The sequence below is a fragment of the Humulus lupulus genome, chromosome 2 (assembly GCF_963169125.1).
Source record: "Humulus lupulus chromosome 2, drHumLupu1.1, whole genome shotgun sequence".
Taxonomy (NCBI): domain Eukaryota; kingdom Viridiplantae; phylum Streptophyta; class Magnoliopsida; order Rosales; family Cannabaceae; genus Humulus; species Humulus lupulus.
In genome coordinates, this window is record NC_084794.1 from 231,137,993 (window position 1) to 231,157,313 (window position 19,321).

At 39.9% G+C, this 19,321-nt stretch overlaps 1 protein-coding gene across 1 annotated transcript; it reads right to left on the reverse strand.

Annotated features, from left to right (window-relative positions):
• Positions 1-12,145: 12,145 nt before the first annotated feature.
• Positions 12,146-14,849, reverse strand: LOC133819039 (DNA repair protein XRCC4). The gene is made up of 5 exons (XM_062252181.1): positions 14,621-14,849; positions 14,372-14,514; positions 13,685-13,813; positions 12,857-12,979; positions 12,146-12,648 (listed from the first exon to the last, which is right to left on the reverse strand). Exons 1-5 carry the CDS (start codon positions 14,751-14,753, stop codon positions 12,400-12,402), a joined length of 777 nt encoding a protein of 258 aa, XP_062108165.1. The 5' UTR covers positions 14,754-14,849; the 3' UTR covers positions 12,146-12,399.
• Between the last annotated feature and the right edge of the window lie 4,472 nt (positions 14,850-19,321).

Genomic DNA, 19,321 nt, shown 5'->3' on the forward strand with positions numbered 1-19,321 from the left:
CAACTTAATGACTTGATTAGTGAGTCTTACACTTTTATAAATACATAGTGTAACGGTCTTGGATACCCAGGGTGTTACAACTTGGTATCAGAGTGTCCTAGGTTTAAGGGTTCCTGAAGACCGGCTAGACATGTACATTCGCTGCTGGAGACAATCTCGATTCAGGGTTTGGTAAATGTGTATATGTGCTTGTATGCTTATGTGCTTGGGAAGAAATATGATTGTTGATATCTGTTGCATTAATAGGAAGCATGAGATACTGATAGGGCCTGGCCCTTAACTGCTGAGTGATAATATTGAGACGTGCTTATTAGCATTGCTATGCATGTAAATGAATATTTGAAGGATTAACTGCATGTTGCATATATATGGGTGAATGTATGGATGAATGCCTATATCTTGATTCTTTGTGATTGATTATGTTCCATTGGTGGATTTTGGAAAAGCATTTACCTTGTCATCATGGTCTAATTGTCGAGTCATTGATTGCATATTAACTTGGATAGCTATGCGTCCAAGGAAATCTACGCGACTAGCCGGCACTAGGTCTGGGACCGGAGGTGATGACCAGGGCCAGATTCCTCCGCCAGTCTCTGAGTTGGCAGCAGATTATGGCAGAGATGCAAGCACGACTTCAGAGCCAAGATGAGCAGATTCGTCTTCTACAAAAGCAGGCTCCATCAGGGAGTGCTGCACCTATTGTGCCACCTGTAGTGGCACCAGTCATTCAGTCAGTGGAAGTTAAGAACAAGTAGGAGCCATTGTATGAGCAGTTCCGGAAGTAGCATCCCCCAACTTTTGAGGGAGGACCTAATCCACTGAAGGCTAAATAGTTGATGACTATGATTACTACTATACTAGACTTCATGAGGATAGAAGGTTATGATAGAGTGGCATGTGCCACATGTATGCTGAGAGAGGATACCCGTATTTGGTGGGAAGTGGCATCACAGACCAGGGACGTCACTACTTTGAGTTAGGATGGATTTAAGGATTTGTTCAGCCAGAAATACTACAATGTTGCCATCAGGGCAGCGAAGGTTAATGAGTTTGTGGGGCTGGTGTAGGGAAGCATGACATTACTGAGTATGCCCTAAAGTTTGATAGACTTGCAAAATTTTCACCAGATCTTGTGCCTACAGATGCAGCTAGGCAAGACAGATTTATTCAAGGGCTTAATGTTATGATAGCCCGGGATGTGAGGATTACAACAGTACCTGGGGGAACGACTTATGCCCAGGTTGTTGAGAAGGCTCTTACGGCTGAAGAAGCGGAGAACAAGATTTGGAAGGAAAGTGCCGCGAGACGAGAGGGTCACAGGGTGGCACCTCTATATTCTGGGTCAGGTAGGGGCGGAGGCCCCAGTGATGTGAAGAGGAAGACCCCTGACACATCGACCACTGCTGGTCCTGATAGAAGGGGTCGGGGTGCTCATGGTGGCCATCAGGGTGGCGGTGAGGCATGGAGGAGTTATCTGGAGTGCCCGAGTGTAGTAGACGCCATCAGGGCAAGTGTCGGGCCAAGGCCTACTATGTGTGCGGAGCAGTGAGGCACCTCAAGAAGGATTGCCCAACAGTGAAGAAAGGGGAAGTAGGAAAGGTGGACAGCTTGACTCCAGCTCTAGTGTTCACTTTGACACAGGCAGAGGCCGAGGCTAGTCCCTCAGTGGTGACAGGTCAGCTTTCTAGCGCTGGCTCTCCTTTTACTGTATTGATTGACTCTGGTGCTACACATTCATTTGTTTCTAGTAAAGTGATTGATAGATTGTGTAGACCTAGTGAGTATCGGACTGCGGGGTATGGGACTATATTGCCTATTGGGGAACTAGTAGTTTTTAGGAGGTGGATTAGAGCACTTCCAGTGATGGTTGATAGTAGGGAGCTTTCAGTAGACTTGATTGAGCTAGACATGGAGGATTTTGATATGATTTTAGGGATGGATTGGCTAGTCAGATATGGGCTACTATTAACTGCAGGAAGAAGATGGTGACTTTTGAGCCTGAGGGCGAGGATCCTTAAGTTTTTGTGGGTACGGTATGTGGACCCCGTGTACCCATGATATCAGCATTGAGAGCCAGAGACTTGTTACAGGAAGGATGTATAGGTTTTCTGGCTAGTGTGGTGGACACTACCCGGGTTTTTCCAGTAGGGTCGGGAGAGACCATATTGGTTTGTGAGTTCCTGGATGTATTTCCTGAGGATCTACCAGGATTGCCGCCGCGTAGGGAGGTTCGGTTTGTTATTGAGTTGGCACCGCAGACAGAACCAATATCAAGAGCACCATATAGAATGGCACCAGCAGAGTTGAAGGAATTGAAGATATAGCTACAGGAACTTTTGGATTTGGGATTCATCAGGCCTAGCTACTCTCCATGGGGCGCTCCAGTTCTGTTTGTGAAGAAGAAGGACGGGACTTTGAGGATGTGTATAGACTACAGAGAATTGAAAAGGTTGACCATCAAGAACAAGTACCCTCTACCAAGGATCGATGACTTGTTTGATCAGTTGCAGGGAAAGATGATGTTCTCAAAGATTGATCTTTGATCTGGTTATCACCAGCTGAGGATCAAGGATGAGGACATACCGAAGACGACCTTCCAAATGTGGTATGGGCACTATGATTTTTTGGTCATGTCTTTTGGTTTGACCAATGCCTCGGCAGCTTTCATGGATCTAATGAACAGGATGTTCAAAGATTTCTTGGATCAGTTCGTCATCGTCTTCATCGACGACATCTTAGTGTACTCCAGTTCAGAGGCAGAGCATGAGCAACATCTTCGATAGGTCTTGCAGAGGTTAAGGGAGCATCGGTTATATGCGAAGTTTAAGAAGTGTGAGTTTTGGTTGCCAAAGGTGATTTTTCTTGGGCATATAGTTAGCGCGGAAGGGATTAAGGTGGATCCGTCCAAGGTGGAGGCAGTGAGAGATTGGTCGAGGCCAAGGAGTGCCTCGGAGGTTCGGAGTTTCCTCGAGTTAGTGGGTTATTACAGACGATTTGTAGAAGGATTCTCAAAGATTGCTACATCGATGACAGAGTTGACACAGAAGAATCAGAAGTTCGTTTGGTCAGAGAAGTGTGAGAGCAATTTCCAAGAGTTGAAGCAACAACTTATTACTGCACCTGTGTTGAGTCTTCCCTCGGAGGAAGGAAAGTTTGTGGTATACTGTGATGCATCAAGGTTGGGTTTAGGTTGTGTGCTGATGCAGAATGAGAAAGTTATAGCTTATGCGCCACGGTAGCTGAGGGAGTATGAGCAACGGTATCCTACCCATGATCTAGAATTGGCAGCAGTGGTATTCGCACTGAAGGTGTGGCAACATTACCTGTATGGGGAAAAGTGCGAGATATACACTGACCACAAGAGTCTGAAGTATTTCTTCACCCAGAAGGATCTGAACATGAGGCAGAGGCGTTGGTAAAGGATTACAATTGTGACATTCTTTACCACCCAGGGAAATCCAAGTAGTGGCAGATGCATTGAGCCGAAGGGGCTCGGGGAAGTTATTTGGTTCTGTTCAGATTTCCAGAGAGTTGGCAAATGAGATGACCATGGCAAGGATAGAGTTGGTGGTGGGCCGATTGGCCAATGTTACTTTGCAGTCGACCCGACTAGAGCGGATAAAGGAAGGTCAATTGGTGGATGCGCAGTTACAGGAAGTTAGACAGAATGTCTTAGCGGGGATAGCTAAGGATTATTCGATTTCTGAGGTTGGTATGCTTCGATATCAGGGGCGGATTTGTGTTCTAGCAGATGAAGGGATCAGACGAGAGATACTAGATGAGTCTCACACTACCCCGTACTCGCTTCATCCGGGTACCACGAAGATGTATCAGGATCTATGGACATTATATTGGTGGCCCGGGATGAAGAAGGATGTAGTGGAGTATGTGGCCAAGTGTTTGACATGTCAGTAGGTGAAAGTTGAGCATCAGCGACCAGCGGGGTTGCTTTAGCCTTTGGGTATTCCCGAGTGGAAATGGAAGGATATGACTATGGATTTTGTAGGAGGTTTACCCAGGATTGTGGGGCTTCATGACTCGGTGTGGGTAATAGTGGATAGATACACCAAGTCAGCTCATTTTCTACCAGTGAAGTCGGCTTACATGGTGAAGCAGTATGCAGAGTTGTATGTGAGGGAGACAGTTCGTCTCCATGGGGTTCCTAAGTCTATTGTATCTGATCGAGACCCTATCGTTACCTCGAAGTTCTGGGGTGCTCTGCAGAAAGCCATGGGGACTCTGTTAAAGTTTAGCACAGCCTTCACCCTCAGACTGATGGACAGTCTGAGAGGATGATTCAGGTGTTGGAGGATATGCTTAGGGGGTGCGTGATTGACTTCAAGGGATCTTGGAGTAAGTATCTCCCATTGATTGAGTTTTCATATAACAACAATTATTAGTCCACGATTGGAGTGGCTCCTTATGAGATGTTATATGGGAGGAAGTGTAGGTCGCCCATTCATTGGGATGAGATGGGGGAGAGGAGATATTTGGGGCCAGACATGGTTCAGAAAACAAATGAAGCTATTGAGAAGATCCAAGCCAGAATGCTTGCTTCGCATAGTAGACAAAAAAGCTACGCTGACCCTAAGCGTAGGGATGTGGAGTTCCAAATTGGGGACCACGTGTTTCTGCGAGTTTCACCACTGCGAGGGGTGAGGAGATTTGGAGTAAAGGGCAAGCTGAGCCCTCGATTTGTTGGACCTTTCGAGATTCTAGAAAGGATTGGACAGGTGGCTTATAGGTTGACCTTGCCACCGACGTTGTCAGGAGTTCATGACGTATTCCATGTTTCTATGTTGCGGAAGTATGTCTCAGATTCGACACATGTGCTAAAGTATGAGGACTTGGAGTTGCAGCAGATTTATCTTATGAAGAACGACCGATTCAGATTTTAGATCGGAAGGACAAGGTTCTAAGGAATAAGACAATTCTGCTAGTTAAAGATTTGTGGAGGAATAGAAAAGTCGAGGAAGCGACCTGGGAGCTTGAGACGATGATGCAGGATTAGTATCCCGAACTATTTAGGTAAATTTTGAGGACGAAATTCTCAGTAGGAGGGGATAGTTATAACGACCCAAAAATTACCAATAAGGCTTAAGAGCCTTGATTAGTATGCCAGGAGTGCATAATTGGTTTATGTGTGATTTAAATGATTTAATGCATGATTCTGTGATAAGCATGCTTACATGATTATTTGGATACGAGATGCATGTCTACGAGTATTAGTATGCATGTAGGCCCTGTTTAGCTTGGAGGGGTATATTTGTAATTTTAGCCCGTTGAGGGCATAAATGTGATTATTGTTATAATTATGAGGACCACATTATTATGTGGATATATCTGCAGCATGAGACTTGAGGGGATCTTAGGGAGCCAGCTAGCGGGAAAGTCACAACAGGACCCAATACTTGGCTCGGGGCGAGTCAAGGGGTATTTTTGGGTATTAGATGGTTATTTGGGTTGTCGGGTGTCGACGCGATTTTTCGCCAACAGTGTATTACGTAATCAGCTGGAATAAACTAGTGCTTAAGGATAAATCGTAATAAGAATAATAACTCTTAAGGATGCTTAGAATGATATAGTAAGAACACTCGTTCCTTTTTACGTGGTTCGAAGGCTAAAATCCCCCTAGTCCACGAGTCGATATTATACTGTATATCTCTCTATATTTTGACAGAGTATTTGCATTACATAGAGAAAATCCAACCCCTTTCCTATCCAAGGTCTTGGTATTTATAGAAGAACCATCCCAGGATAGGTGCAGGGGTCATCACGTGGATACCCATCCTATATGTGACCTGTCTTGCACAAATGATGACTATTACAATATATATTTAGGTATGGTCTAATCATTAGGTAAAATTGATCATGGGTCGTCTGGCGTAATCGGACATGTGATGTATGATCATGCATGTTTATGTTACGTGTCTGAGAATTCAGGGATAAACGGACATGTAATGTCTGACCACGCACGTTTATATATAACGTATCCAGGTTTACAAAGGCTCCTGGACATGGCAGATCTTCAGCGTACCCTGACTGGGACATAGCACCAGCTCGCGACTAGGACGTGATGCTTTATATGCGTCTCCAGATCGTGTCTTCATGCTTTGTATTCCTCTGCTCGTGTGATTACCTGGGGAGTCGCACTGCCTTCGCAGAGGAGATATCAACTTGTAGATCCTTTAGTACTGTTCGTAGCTAGCCAGCTGTACTCGAGCTACATAAAAGACCCAGGCTGAATATCAAGGCGTACATCGGGTTATGGAAATAAATGATTGGAGAAATATTTGAAGTTAGGAAGCCTAGGTGGGTGTGCTGGGGAATTTTACCATTTTTCCCTCGGGGACATTTTTGGTACCCCGAGCATCGGGATTGACTATATAATTAGGAATGGATAAGACAAAATTAAGAAAACAGTAGAACAAAGCCCAAACCGACCCTTTCTTTCCTCTCAGCTCATTTCTAGCATTTCAAGAACTTTCTCCCAAGGAAGCTTGTGATCCAAATGAGGACTTAGCTAGAGATTCAAGAATTTGAGCTGGGACTTTGGAGATTAGCCAGGGTTAGCTAAAGGATCTAATCAAAGATTGAGGTAAGTTCTAAGTTACATCTTTGGTTATTTAATTATGTAGTTGTGGCTGGGTTCTAAGTAGTTATGGGTTTCTGGATTTAAAGGTTGAATTAAGGCAGAAGACTTGGGGGTTAGCTCAACAATCTCTTTGAGGATTGGTTCTTCAGTGAAGTTAAGCTTCAATCTATGGTTTAGTGTTTGAATTCTGGGTTTTCCTGGCTGGTTTTGGTGTTCTTGAGCTTGTGGGTTTCATAAATTAAAATGTTGTTTCGATGAGTTTCTAGACTAGGTTTTTGTTGAGTTATGTTGCTAAAAACATGTTAGAATGTTTTTGCTAATTGGATTGTATCATTAGAATGGTTTTGGGTTGATTTGAGTGAGGTTTGAGTGTTAAAAATGGTGGATTTTCTGGGTTCGAAGGGGTCGAGTCGCGGCATAGTTCTTGGTGATTCGCAGCCCTCTAGAACATATGGTGGCTGGGAATGAAGGGCGGGCTGCGGAATGGGGAATGCTGAGCCGCGGCCTATGTCTGTTTTAGGGTGAGGCCAGGCCTCTGGTTGGGGGCAAGCCGCGACATAGGAAGCTTGGGTCGCAGCCCTTAAGGGAATTTTTGGCCTTTTGGAGTTTTTGAGCACCAGAACCTAACCTAGGGTGCTCGGGATCGATCCCACTACCGTGTTTGGTGGAATTCGATGTCCCGGAGGTTAGAACATTAACTGGAAACCTTTATACAATTATTAATGGAATCCCTTATCTCGGTTGTGACTAGGTATAAGCTAGGGCTCGGGAAACGAATCGTGCTCAAGGGGCATCTCTCATAATCAGAATACTTGGAAACTTAAAGGTAAGAAAACTGCACCCAGTTGTGAATTCATAATGGGACTAAGGGTTCCCTAATCTTGTATGCTTTATGAAAGTTGGTATTATGCCATAGGAATACTAAACCAACGGCCTAAGAGTGTCGGAGTTTACATTGGTGCACAGGGCGCGGCTCGACCACTGGTAGCTGAGGACAGCTTAATATTCACTGAGCTCGGTTTAAGCGGATCGGAGTCAGTGGGGTAAATAGAGGGTGCGACCTAAGGGCGTCGACCCTGATTATTGTGTAATCTAATTATTATTGTTAACTGTTGAATATGATGTGTTGAATAGTTGAGTGTTAGCTTGTGAATTCATGGATATGTCTATGAGTTATGTGACTAATATGGATTGCAAAGTGTATAAATATGCTTTAAGAGTTATGTGATTATTATCATAGTATGCGCTACGATGTTATGTTTTCTTGCTGGGCCTTGGCTCACGGGTGCTACGTGGTGCAGGTAAAGGCAAGGGTAAGCTTGATGAGCCCTGATTCGAAGATCTCTGAAGGCAGAATGTACATGACCAGCTGCTCGGCCACCACGGTTGAGGATGAGACAAGAACAGGAGGAGCATAAATGTCTGTTTTTCCCTTAGAGTGGCTAGCAGTTGTTCGTACCTTGAAATTTTGTAAACTGACTTTCAAATGTTGTTTCTTTTGGGATCCTTTGTACAAAACATTTATTTATATGAAATGTATCTTTTATGACCAAAACCTTTTTAACCCCAGTTCATTAATGGTTTTAGTGACACGTTTTCAACTTAATGACTTGATTAGTGAGTCTTACACTTTTATAAATACATAGTGTAACGGTCTTGGCTACCCAGGGTGTTACACCTTCAAGGGTTGTAGAGCAACCGACATTGCCTAGAAGAAGCCAAAGGCTTAAAGAGATTGGATCACAAAATGAAACCTCTCAAGTGAAGACTCTTTACCTAGTAGAGGGAAACCATAAGGGAGACACTTGGAAGTATCCTATGGTACTTCAAGTGGAGGATGATCCTAAATCTTTCCAAGAAGTTATGTCCTCAAGGGACTCTAACTTTTGGAAAGAGGCAATAAATGATGAGATGGATTCAATTATGTCTAACCACACTTGGAAGATTGTTGATCTTCCACAAGGATCAAAGCCAATAGGTCACAAGTAGGTATTTTGAAAGAAATACAACACTAGTGGGACCATTCAAGCCTATAAGGCAAGATTGGTGGCAAAAGGGTGTGGAAAAAATGAGGGTATAGATTATTTTGATACATTTGCACTGATAGCAAGGACAACATCTATAAGATTGTTGTTTTCCTTATCATGAATACACAACCTATATGTTCATCAAATGGATGTAAAAACGGCATTCCTAAATGATAACCTCGATGAGGAGGTGTACATGGAACAATCGAAAGGGTTTGTTCTAAGGGGAAATGAACATAAGGTGTGTAGGCTTGTTGTATTATTATTTGGTTTAAAACAAGCACGAAAACAATGGCATGAGAAGTTCAATGAGGCCATTGTTTCGGAAGGGTTTAGACACAATAGTGCGGACAAGTGTTTATACTCTAAGACTTGTGATGACTATGTCATCTTAGTGTGTCTATATGTTGATGATATATTGATATCAAGTAATGACATGAAAGACATTATAGAAACGAATAAGTTTCTATATTTTAAATTCAAAATGAAGGACCTTGGAGAGGTTGATACCATATTAGGTATTAAAGTTAGAAGAAATATTGATGGGCATGCCTTAGGTCAAGCTTATTATGTTGATAAAATGCTTGACAAGTTTGATCATCTTAATATCAAAGAGACATACACACCCTTCAATCAAGGTCAAAAGCTTGAAAAGAATAAAGGGAGAGCGGTGGTTCAACTAAAGTATGCAAGTGCAATTGGGAGTTTGATGTATGTCTCTCATTGTACTAGAGAGGACATTGCATTTGCGGTTGGTAAACTAATTAGGTTTACTAGAAACCCGAGTATCTTGGTAAACTAATTAGGTTTACTAGAAACCCAAGTATCTTACATTGGAAGGTTGTTGAAAGAGTATTTGGATACCTTAAAAGGACCAAAGAATTGTGTCTCCAATATTCTAAGTTTCCTAAAATACTTGAGGGACATTCTGACGCAAGTTGGATATTCGGTGTTGGAGATAATCTCTCCACAACTGGTTGGGTGTTCACCCTTGGTGAGGGTGCGGTTTCTTTGGGATCTAAGAAACAAGCATGTATGTGTCACTCAACCATGGAGTCTGAGTGGCTAAGAGATCTCATGTTGGAGATATCAAAAACCGTGGTTGATGTATCGATGATTTCGATACATTGTGATAATCAAGCCACTTTGATTAAAGCTTACAACAAAATTTATAATGAGAAGTCTAAGCATATAAGTAAAAGACATGACTATGTGAGGGAATTGATTGATAAGAGTATCATATCAATTTCATATGTGAAATCATGTGAGAACTTAGCGGATCTATTTACCAAACCTCTTGGGAGAGATTTGGTTAGTTCTACAAATAAAGGGATTTGACTAAAACTCCTTGACAAATAAATTTCCCAATGATGACAACCCAACTCAAAACTTGTTTACATCGAGCGTAGATTTCAATGGGTAAGAACAAGTCATTCGATAAGGGAATAGTTTCAACATTAACAACTTAAAGGTCCCATCAAGGGTGAGTTAATGTTGGTTGCTACCAAACATGAGGGTTAAGCCTTAGGCTTTTAATGAAATTCAGCTGAAGAGCAACAAGCAGCTCTAAAGGTAGCAAAGATGTTGTAAGAATTTCACCTATGTGCACCTAAGGGTGGTGCCGCCTCTCTAGAGAGTAAGAGTTTTCTCTCCGGATGGTTGATGAATGGATCGAGCACAAGGCCATTAAAAGTGTTGAGCGTGAACAATGGGAAATACATAAGTAATCAGATAGAGGTGTGTGTGTGAGACGTTACCAGTTTTTATCACTAGGAATGTTGAGCTCAATCTTTTAAGAAAACCTTAGCATTTCAATTTAAGCTTTGTAGTGTACTCACTAAGATAAAGTTCAAACTCAAAAGGTACTTTACTTTATGCACTAATATCGTTTAACTAGAGAATTGAGGATGTATTTAACCAAGTGGGGGAAAGTTTTGATTGGTTAAATACATGGTGAAATTTTTTAGGCACGAAGAGGTGTAAAAACAATAACGATTTTACAAAAGTCAACATGTGAAAGTTGACTTTCGTTATAGGCATTTATAAATCACCTTTTTGGGTCCAAAGTGTTTCTTTAAAGTATATAAGAGTACCCAAAAAATTTGGGAGCATTTGGCGGTGTTTTGAGACAAACTTTGGAGCGTCAAAACAGAGGCATCGACGATGTGTCGCCTCTGGGAGGCAACGCGTCACACTACCAAAAAATGGTAGTCCGTATGACACGTCTCCTGGTGCTAGGTGACGCATCACCTGGTAGGCGATGCATCGCCTTATGCCAGGCGATGTGTCACCTGGGTTGTTCGTACGTGTCCATACAATTACGTGTTTTAGCTCCAAAACTTAAATTTAAATGTTCTAACCTCATTGGTTAAGTCTAATGAGGGTCATATACTATTTAAAGGGTTGATATGAGTTAATTGGTGAACAAATCACTCACATCTCTCTCTCTCTCTCTCTCTCAAAAAGAAGAACTCTCTCTCTCTCTAGCTTTGGAGATTACTAGTTTTCTCCAAGATCCTCATCAAGAAAGCTTGGCTTGTATGAAGACCCAAGGCTTGTGTATCCCAATCTCATTCCATTGTAGTAGCTTTAAGCATTTCCATTGAGAAGGCTAGGAAAAGTGAGATTTTTAGACAACAAATCTACATTTGTGTCAAGCCTTGCAACTTTTATGTTTCACATAAAATCATATCTTTGTGATTTTATGTTCTAAGGGTTGTTCTTCAAGAAAGGTGTACTATGCACTTTGCTCTCTTAGTGTTTATGTAATTTGTGTTTACTATCATTAAAGTTAGATTACTTGTATCTTTTATTTTGAGTTGTAACACAAAACTAAAGTTGTTTATAGCCTAACCCCAACAAAGGTGCTACCATTAGATCATAGTTATTCATTATAAAGCATGAGAAGGCATAAAAAACCTGAGAAGGCACCAAACTAGATGAGAAGGCACAAGACAAGCCAATAAAGGCACAATACTAGCTTGAGGCACAATACAAGCTGATTTACCATGCTTTGAGCACTGTCCCCATGGGCTTACCACAACGCCCGACCAAACCGCCTCCTACTGCAAGCCTCCGACCACACTTGAGACGCTTTTGTTCATTGTTCCCCAAGTCCCCCGTCGAGCCTCCACAGTTGTCGACCACCACCACCCATACCGATTCTCCTCACACTGCCACCCCACAACCCTCATTGTGGTAGAATCTTGCAGCCCCACGAAACCACCACCACCAAAGAGAGAGCCTGATCCCCGTGTGGTCGATTGGAGCCCAACCCCATCCCCATTTGGTGTCGGGAAATCCAATAGCTTATTGTTATTTAAACACTATAATATGACCATAAGTAAATAAGATTGCTTTGTACCCAATAACCAAAATTCAGGCCCTCTAATTAGGTACAACTCCTTAAATAAAAATCCATAAATAGTCAAAGATTTAACAACTATAGAAGAATTTATGCATGTATTTAGTGCATGTAATGTCTTAATCTTTTTCCACCTATTTTTCTGCTTTCTTTACCATGTGAAGTGAAACTAAATAAATAGCTTTGAATTCTTGATCACAACATTAAAAGAAAAAAAAAGAGCTTGTCAATATCCAAAGAAATATATATACAGAAAGGACCTAACAATACATATTCTAAAGTATGCATTAGTTATGATGCAGTGTTGGTGTTGAGAAAGGACCTAACAATACATATTCTAAAGTATGCATTAGTTATGAAGCAGTGTTGGTATTGACATAAGACTGTTGGATAATCTACACAAAGAGGAAACTCTAATTCCGCATGGTCCTCTTTCGGCCACGAGGCCTGCTTGTCTGAGCATCCTTTAAAGTGCATGTGATGTTCTTCGAAGATTCTTCCTCACTTTTCTCATCATCACTTCTATCATCGAAACTTTTAGTTGTGTCTGTGAATTCATCTTCCTCTTCTTGTGGCAATTTCCCAACAGCAGCACCCTGTTCTGTAAGCTGATCTCGCAAATCTCTGAGTTTTTCTTTCTTCGAATTCAAGACTTTGAGAAACTATGAGCATAAAAACCGAAGATTTAAATGAAAAAAAGGGAAATTCTCTCTCTTTTAAACCCAAGTAAGCAATCATTAAGTTAATAACTAACAATAATCAAATCCAACACTACTGTTTTGAGGAAACTATATGTAGTAAAGTATCAATCTCCTTCTTCAATTCTTGACAATTTAACAAAGAAACATTTGAGTATCATAAAGTGCACACCTTTGCATATAATGCAGATTCAAACTCCACTTTCTCCTTGCTAATCTTCTCACTCTGTGCCAAAGACTTCTCAGCTTCCACTTTCAATCTCTCAAAAGATTGAGTTTTTATGACAACTTCCTCCTATATGAAGATAGGTTCTTCCGTTAGTAATGCATGATATTGCCTAGACAGTTGCAAAATGATCAAAATCCATGGCTCTCTATCATCCCACAAACTTAGAAACCTAGATATTATTCACTTGTTAACTATATGGGAAAACATCATAAGACATAGTAAATTGGTACTTGAAGTAATGGAAGACAGGTTCTTCCATTAGTAAGAGATGCAAAAATCTACTGTGGCCCTATATAATGCATGATATTGTCTAAACGGTTTCCAAATGATCAAAATCTATGACTTCCTATCATCCCACAAAAACTCGGAGCCTAGAGCTAGATATTGTTCACATGTTAACAATGGAAAAATATTACAAGACATGGTGAATTGGTAATAGAAGTACTACGAACTAGGAGTAGAACCTTAGAAAAGTTTCATCATACAATAAGTTCAACTAGTGTAACACAAGCTCCAACAAAGGGGAACCACAGTGGAGCATAGATTTTGCTTCCTGCCAAACTTTTGGCACTTCAGCTAGCAAACGGAAACAATATCAAAGTTCTAAATTATAACTTGACATTAGATTTATTAATTATCAATCACTCATGGAATTCAGATGGCTGGATTTCATATTTTTCCTATGCTACACTCATCAAAAAGTATATACACAGAAGAGCTAAATTGTCAAGATAGCAAAGCTATGAACACACCAAAGACTAGCATACTTACACTTAGTCTTATGTTTGCATCCATAAGAAAGTCCAATATCTCTGCTGTAGTTTTCTTACTATCAGGGGCTGGTTCACATTTCCACCGCCATTGTAGCTTAGTCCCTTCCTTCTCAAAAGACCATGACAACTGCAAATCAGGACACGACATGATAAATTAACAAAGTAGCACAACTGTGCATGATAGTCACGCTTCTTAGATTACAGCCAAAGAAAAATACATACAACAAGCACTCCACAAATACATATTTATTCTTAACATATCAAGTTATGATTTTCTTAACTATTTCATTAACTACTATGTTTTCCTGCTAGCTAGCTATATATAGTGTGTTAGTTAAAAAAAAAAAAAAAGAAATCCTGCTCCAAATTTCAATATTCTCAACATGTGTGTGTTTGGCAAAATAGACCTTTTTTTTAGACACTCGACACTTAAATAACACACTCGGTGTCTTATACCAAAAAAAAATATCATTTTGCAACTATTTTCACTAATTTCCCTTTATACAATATACATAAATCCCTTTCAATTATTATATCTTTCTTATCATGCATTATAACTGAAAGAAAATATTTCTCCCCCCAAAAAAAGTATAAATGAATAAAGTAGTGAATAATAATGTGTCAAGAATAAATTGAATATTTTTCATGTTAGGAGGGAGAGAAGAGAAAAAAGTACAAAACAAACCCTTTTATGGCCATCTCCGGCATCAGCAAAGCCATAAAGTGAATCGGGCTGTTGAAAGCCCAAGTATCGCTCGGCCAATGCCACGTACTCCGATAAAGGTTGGTCCCACTGTGCCGCTCGGCTTCTCACCTCCTCTTCCGACGCTGCAGTGTATATATATAAACAGGTAGTTGAGAGGAAACTAGGATATCTGATAAATAATTTTTTTTTAAAAAAATCAATATAAAAAATAGATAAGAAGAAGATTACCGCGGAAAATCCAAGCGTGATGGCCATCGGTGAGGAAGAGTTCGAATCGAGAATCGAACCAGGACCCTTTGACGAAGATTGCATCGGCGTCTTTGAGCTCAAGCTTCAAGCAGCTATGTCTTGGTGCCTCCATATTTGAATCTCTTTCTCTCTCTCTCTCTCTCTCTCTCTCTCTCTCTCAAAAAGAACATAAAATAAAATTATACTATATGTTGTAAATGGGAAATTCCATGCTCTATGAATAATGACATTGGCGAATCTGTTAAGTAAATCCCCTTATAAGCTCAATTCATATTACAACAGAAATTACAAGTTTGCCCTTAGGCCAAATATCAGTACAGACTCTTTTCAAAGACTCGAACAACTTCAACAACTTTCAGTTACAAACAAGAATCATCAGAATCAAGAAAGCATAACCAACTTACAAGTCAACAACTTAAACTTAACCTCCAGTATTTTACATCTATATATATACTAAGGAGATCAAGTCAGAAAAAACTACCAGATACGAAGCTTCTTTTGTCCATTCCTTTCCTTTGTGTTGAGCTAGTGAGAGAGTCTAGAGAGAGAAGCTCCAAGGAGCTCAGTTGATTTGTACATGCAAAAGAAAGATCAGAAACAGAGTTAGAAAGAGTGAGAAAAAGAAAGACAAGTCAGAGAGTTACAAAAACCAGATTATCAATCAAATACTGTGATTCGAAATCTGAAAGGAAATTCTGTGTAATACCTGTTGTGATTAGTAAAATCTCAAGCACTCTGAGGTAGCTTGACGGAGACGTAGCCCATCGTTCTGGGGTGAACTCCGAGATCAATTTTCTGGTGTATCGGCTCACACTCCCTGTTTGTTTTCTCTGAAACTCTAGCCCTAATTTCTTTGCTATTTGTGTATGTGTGCCCGTGTTCTTGTGATATAAAGGTTTTATTGTTTTATGAAAGTCTGAGTTGATAACTCAGTGTATGTGTAGCTTGTGAAATCATTATTGGGCTGGACTGGGCCTCAAATATCTTTGGTTTTTCAATTTTGCCATTTTTCATGGACGCATGATTTAAATTGCAAAAATACCATAAACTATATTTGTGTATTAATTTGTTTCTTGGAGTTGGAAGCTGCAGATTCCCAACAGTGGTATCAGAGCCAGGTTACTTGGCAAGATTCAAGACACAAATTGATACAATTAACAAGCAAGACTGGAAGAAATTGATAATCAAGAATAGGAGGAAGTTAATCCTCAAAATCAAGGGGGTTTTAATCCACAAGAATCTGACAGTGATATTGGAGATTTAGTGGATGTATCACTGAATGATCAACCTGAGATTCCTATTCCTATCCCTGATTTAAATTCTAATATAATCAATATGAGTAGTTTTAAAACTGACATTGATAAGTTTGATGGCTCAGGTGACTATAGGATTTGGAGGAGAAAGATCAGGTCTTTATTGGCACAACAAAAACTGCTAAGAGTTTTGGAAGAACCCATTGAATGGCCAGAAAATACAACCAAAATCCAGCAGGAAGAATACTTGGAAACAGCAACTGGAATAATCATTTTTAATTTAAGTGATGCAATCATCAGATTAGTGGACAAAGAAGAGACTCCAGCAGGAATATGGAGAAAGCTAGAAGAACAATTCCAGCAGAAGTCTTTAACCAATAAGATTTTTCTCAAAGAAAGAATATTTGGTTTCAAGATGAACAGATCCAAGAATCTTGAGCAGAATCTAGATGAGTTTCTGAGAATGCATATAGAATTAGAAAATTCTGGTGAGGATGAGTCTTTAAGTGATGAAAATCAGGCAATCATCATCTTAAATTCTCTGCCAGAATCTTACAGGGAAGTTAAAACAGCCATCAAATATGGAAGGACTTCTATAACCCTGGATGAAGTTATCTCTGCCCTAAAATCGATGGACTTAGAATTAAAAAATGATAAGCTAGGGGTGTGATTGGTTCGCGATTGGAAAACTGTATTTTTTAAAAGTGGATTCTGAAATGAAAATCTGAATTTAATGACTAAAAACATGTTTTTAAAAATGTGATTGATTCAATGTCAGTGAACTGTTTTTTAGTTTTAAAAAATTAAATCTGTGATTGGTATTAAATTTAAAAATATAACAGAAACTAAAATATGTGGGATTTTGGAAAATAATTTTACAAAACTGAGAAAACAAGTTTTTCTCATTTTCTAAATTATAACACAAAATTAAAATTCTGATTAGGATACAGTTTTCAAAAACACCATAACAATCATATATTTTAGTGGGTCCCCTCATTCTGAGTTTTTGAAAACATAAAATCAAATCTAAATCCAATACCAATCACTCCCTAGGCAATTCTAGTGGGGAACTAAACCTAAGCAGAGGAAGGTCTCATCAAAAGAAGCCATGGAACAATAGAGGGAGAAGTCACAGCCGAGATCCTAATAGAGGTGGAAAACCAGGAAGAGGCAGGTCTCAATCTAGGGGTCCTAAGGATTCTAATGGCTGCTTTCACTGTGGAAAACCAGGACATTTCAAAAGGGATTGCTACTTATGGAAAAGAATTAATAAGAATAAGTCTGATGACCAAAACAGTGATGTGAATCATGGAGAGAACTACTTCTCAAAACAGAAGGAAAAACAAACAACAGCAAACTTGAGTGATGGCTATGAAAGTGGAGAAGTTTATAGTGTTGCTTCTAATTTTAAAAATGAATGGATTCTTGATTCAGGTTGTACTTTTCACATGACTAATGATAAATCTTTACTTACTGATTTCAGGGAATCTAAAGGTGGAAAGGTCATTCTAGGCAACAATCAAACATGTCACATTGAAGGTTCTGGTACTCTTAATTTCAGAATGTTTGATGGTGTGGTAAGGTCTTTGACAGGGGTAAGACTTGTACCTAATTTAACCAGGAATCTAATCTCTATAAGTGTTGTAGATGACCTTGGTGTTGTGAGTAAAATTGAAACAGGTACTATGAAACTAAGCAAAGGTTCTATGACCATAATAAAAGTCTACAAGGAGGGAGGTCTTTACTATCTAAAAGGGGAACCAGTTTCAAATTGCCACAACACAGTAGAAAATTCACCTGAGGATTCTAAAGCTACTCTATGGCATAGGAGGCTGGGACATATCAGTGAAAGAGGTTTGAAATTAATGAGTGATCAGAATCTTTTATGCAAAGATAAAGTAAGTAAAGTTGATTTTTGTGCGCATTGCATTTTGGGTAAGCATCATAGACTTAAGTTTAAAATTGGGACACATAAATCTAAAGATATACTAGAATATGTACACTCTGACTTATGGGGTCCAGAAAAGGTTACTACACATGGTGGCTGTAGTTATTTCTTGTCTATAGTTGATGATTACTCTAGGAAGGTTTGGATATTTCTTTTAAAACATAAAAATGATGCATTTGCCAAGTTTCAGGATTGGAAAATTTTAATGGAAAATCTGACTAACAAAAAGGTCAAGACTCTAAGGATAGATAATGGCCTAGAGTTTTGCAATGATATATTTGACTCTTACTGTAGGAAAACAGGTATTCAAAGGCATAGAACAGTGAGACTAACACCACAACAGAATGGTGTGGCAGAAAGAATGAACAGAACTATCCTAAACAAAGCAAGATGCATGTTGTTTCAAGCTGGATTAGCTACTGGTTTCTGGGGAGAAGCTGTGCTCACAGCAGCTTACTTGATCAACAGATGTCCATCAAGTGCTGTGGAATTTAAAACGCCAGAAGAAAGGTGGTCTGGTAAACCACCAGACTTATCACATCTGAAAGTCTTTGGATGTGCAGCATATGCACACCAAAGCACTGGTAAGTTAGAGCCTAGAGCTCTAAAATGTGTTTTCTTGGGTTATCCTGAAGGTACTAAGGGCTACAGACTATGGGTAAGGGAGAAACCTGGTTTAAAAACTATAAACAGTAGGGATGTAATTTTTAATGAAAATATTTTTCCATGCACTACTACTAACTCTAATGTTTCAGGAAATAGCACTAATATTAATTCAGCAGGAAACACCATCAGTTTTGATTTAAGGCCAGCTGTTTCAGGAGATGCTTATGATTCAGGACATGCTGAATTAGAGGAACCAGACCAGGATACGGGTCAGGTGGAACAAGGAAGTGATACTGTTCAGATGGAACAGCATGAAAACCAAGAGGAAATCCCAACTGAGAACATGGCAGAATATCAATTGGCCAGGGACAGGGTTAGAAGGGTTCCATAACCTAATCCTAAGTACAGTTTTAATATTTGGAATGAGTATACAGCTTATGCATTATTAAGTACTCTAGAAGGGCAGAAGATAGAACCAGAAACTTATGAAGAAGCTATTAAATGCAAGGATGCAACTAAATGGAGTAAGGCAATGGATGAGGAAATGGACTCCTTAAAGAAGAGCAAGACCTGGATATATGTTTCTAGACCTAAAGAGAAGAGTATAGTGCAATGCAAGTGGCTGTTCAAACAGAAAGAAGGGAGGAGCAAGGATGAACCAGTGAGATACAAGGCCAGATTAGTGGCTAAAGGGTTCACTCAGAAGGAAGGAGTTGACTACACAGAGATTTTTTCCCCTGTAGTCAAGTACAAAACGATAAGACTAATGCTTGCTCTAGCAAATCAATTCAACATGGTGATTGATCAGATGGATGTCACTACTGCGTTCCTACATGGTGAACTAGAGGAAGACATTTACATGGAACAACCTAA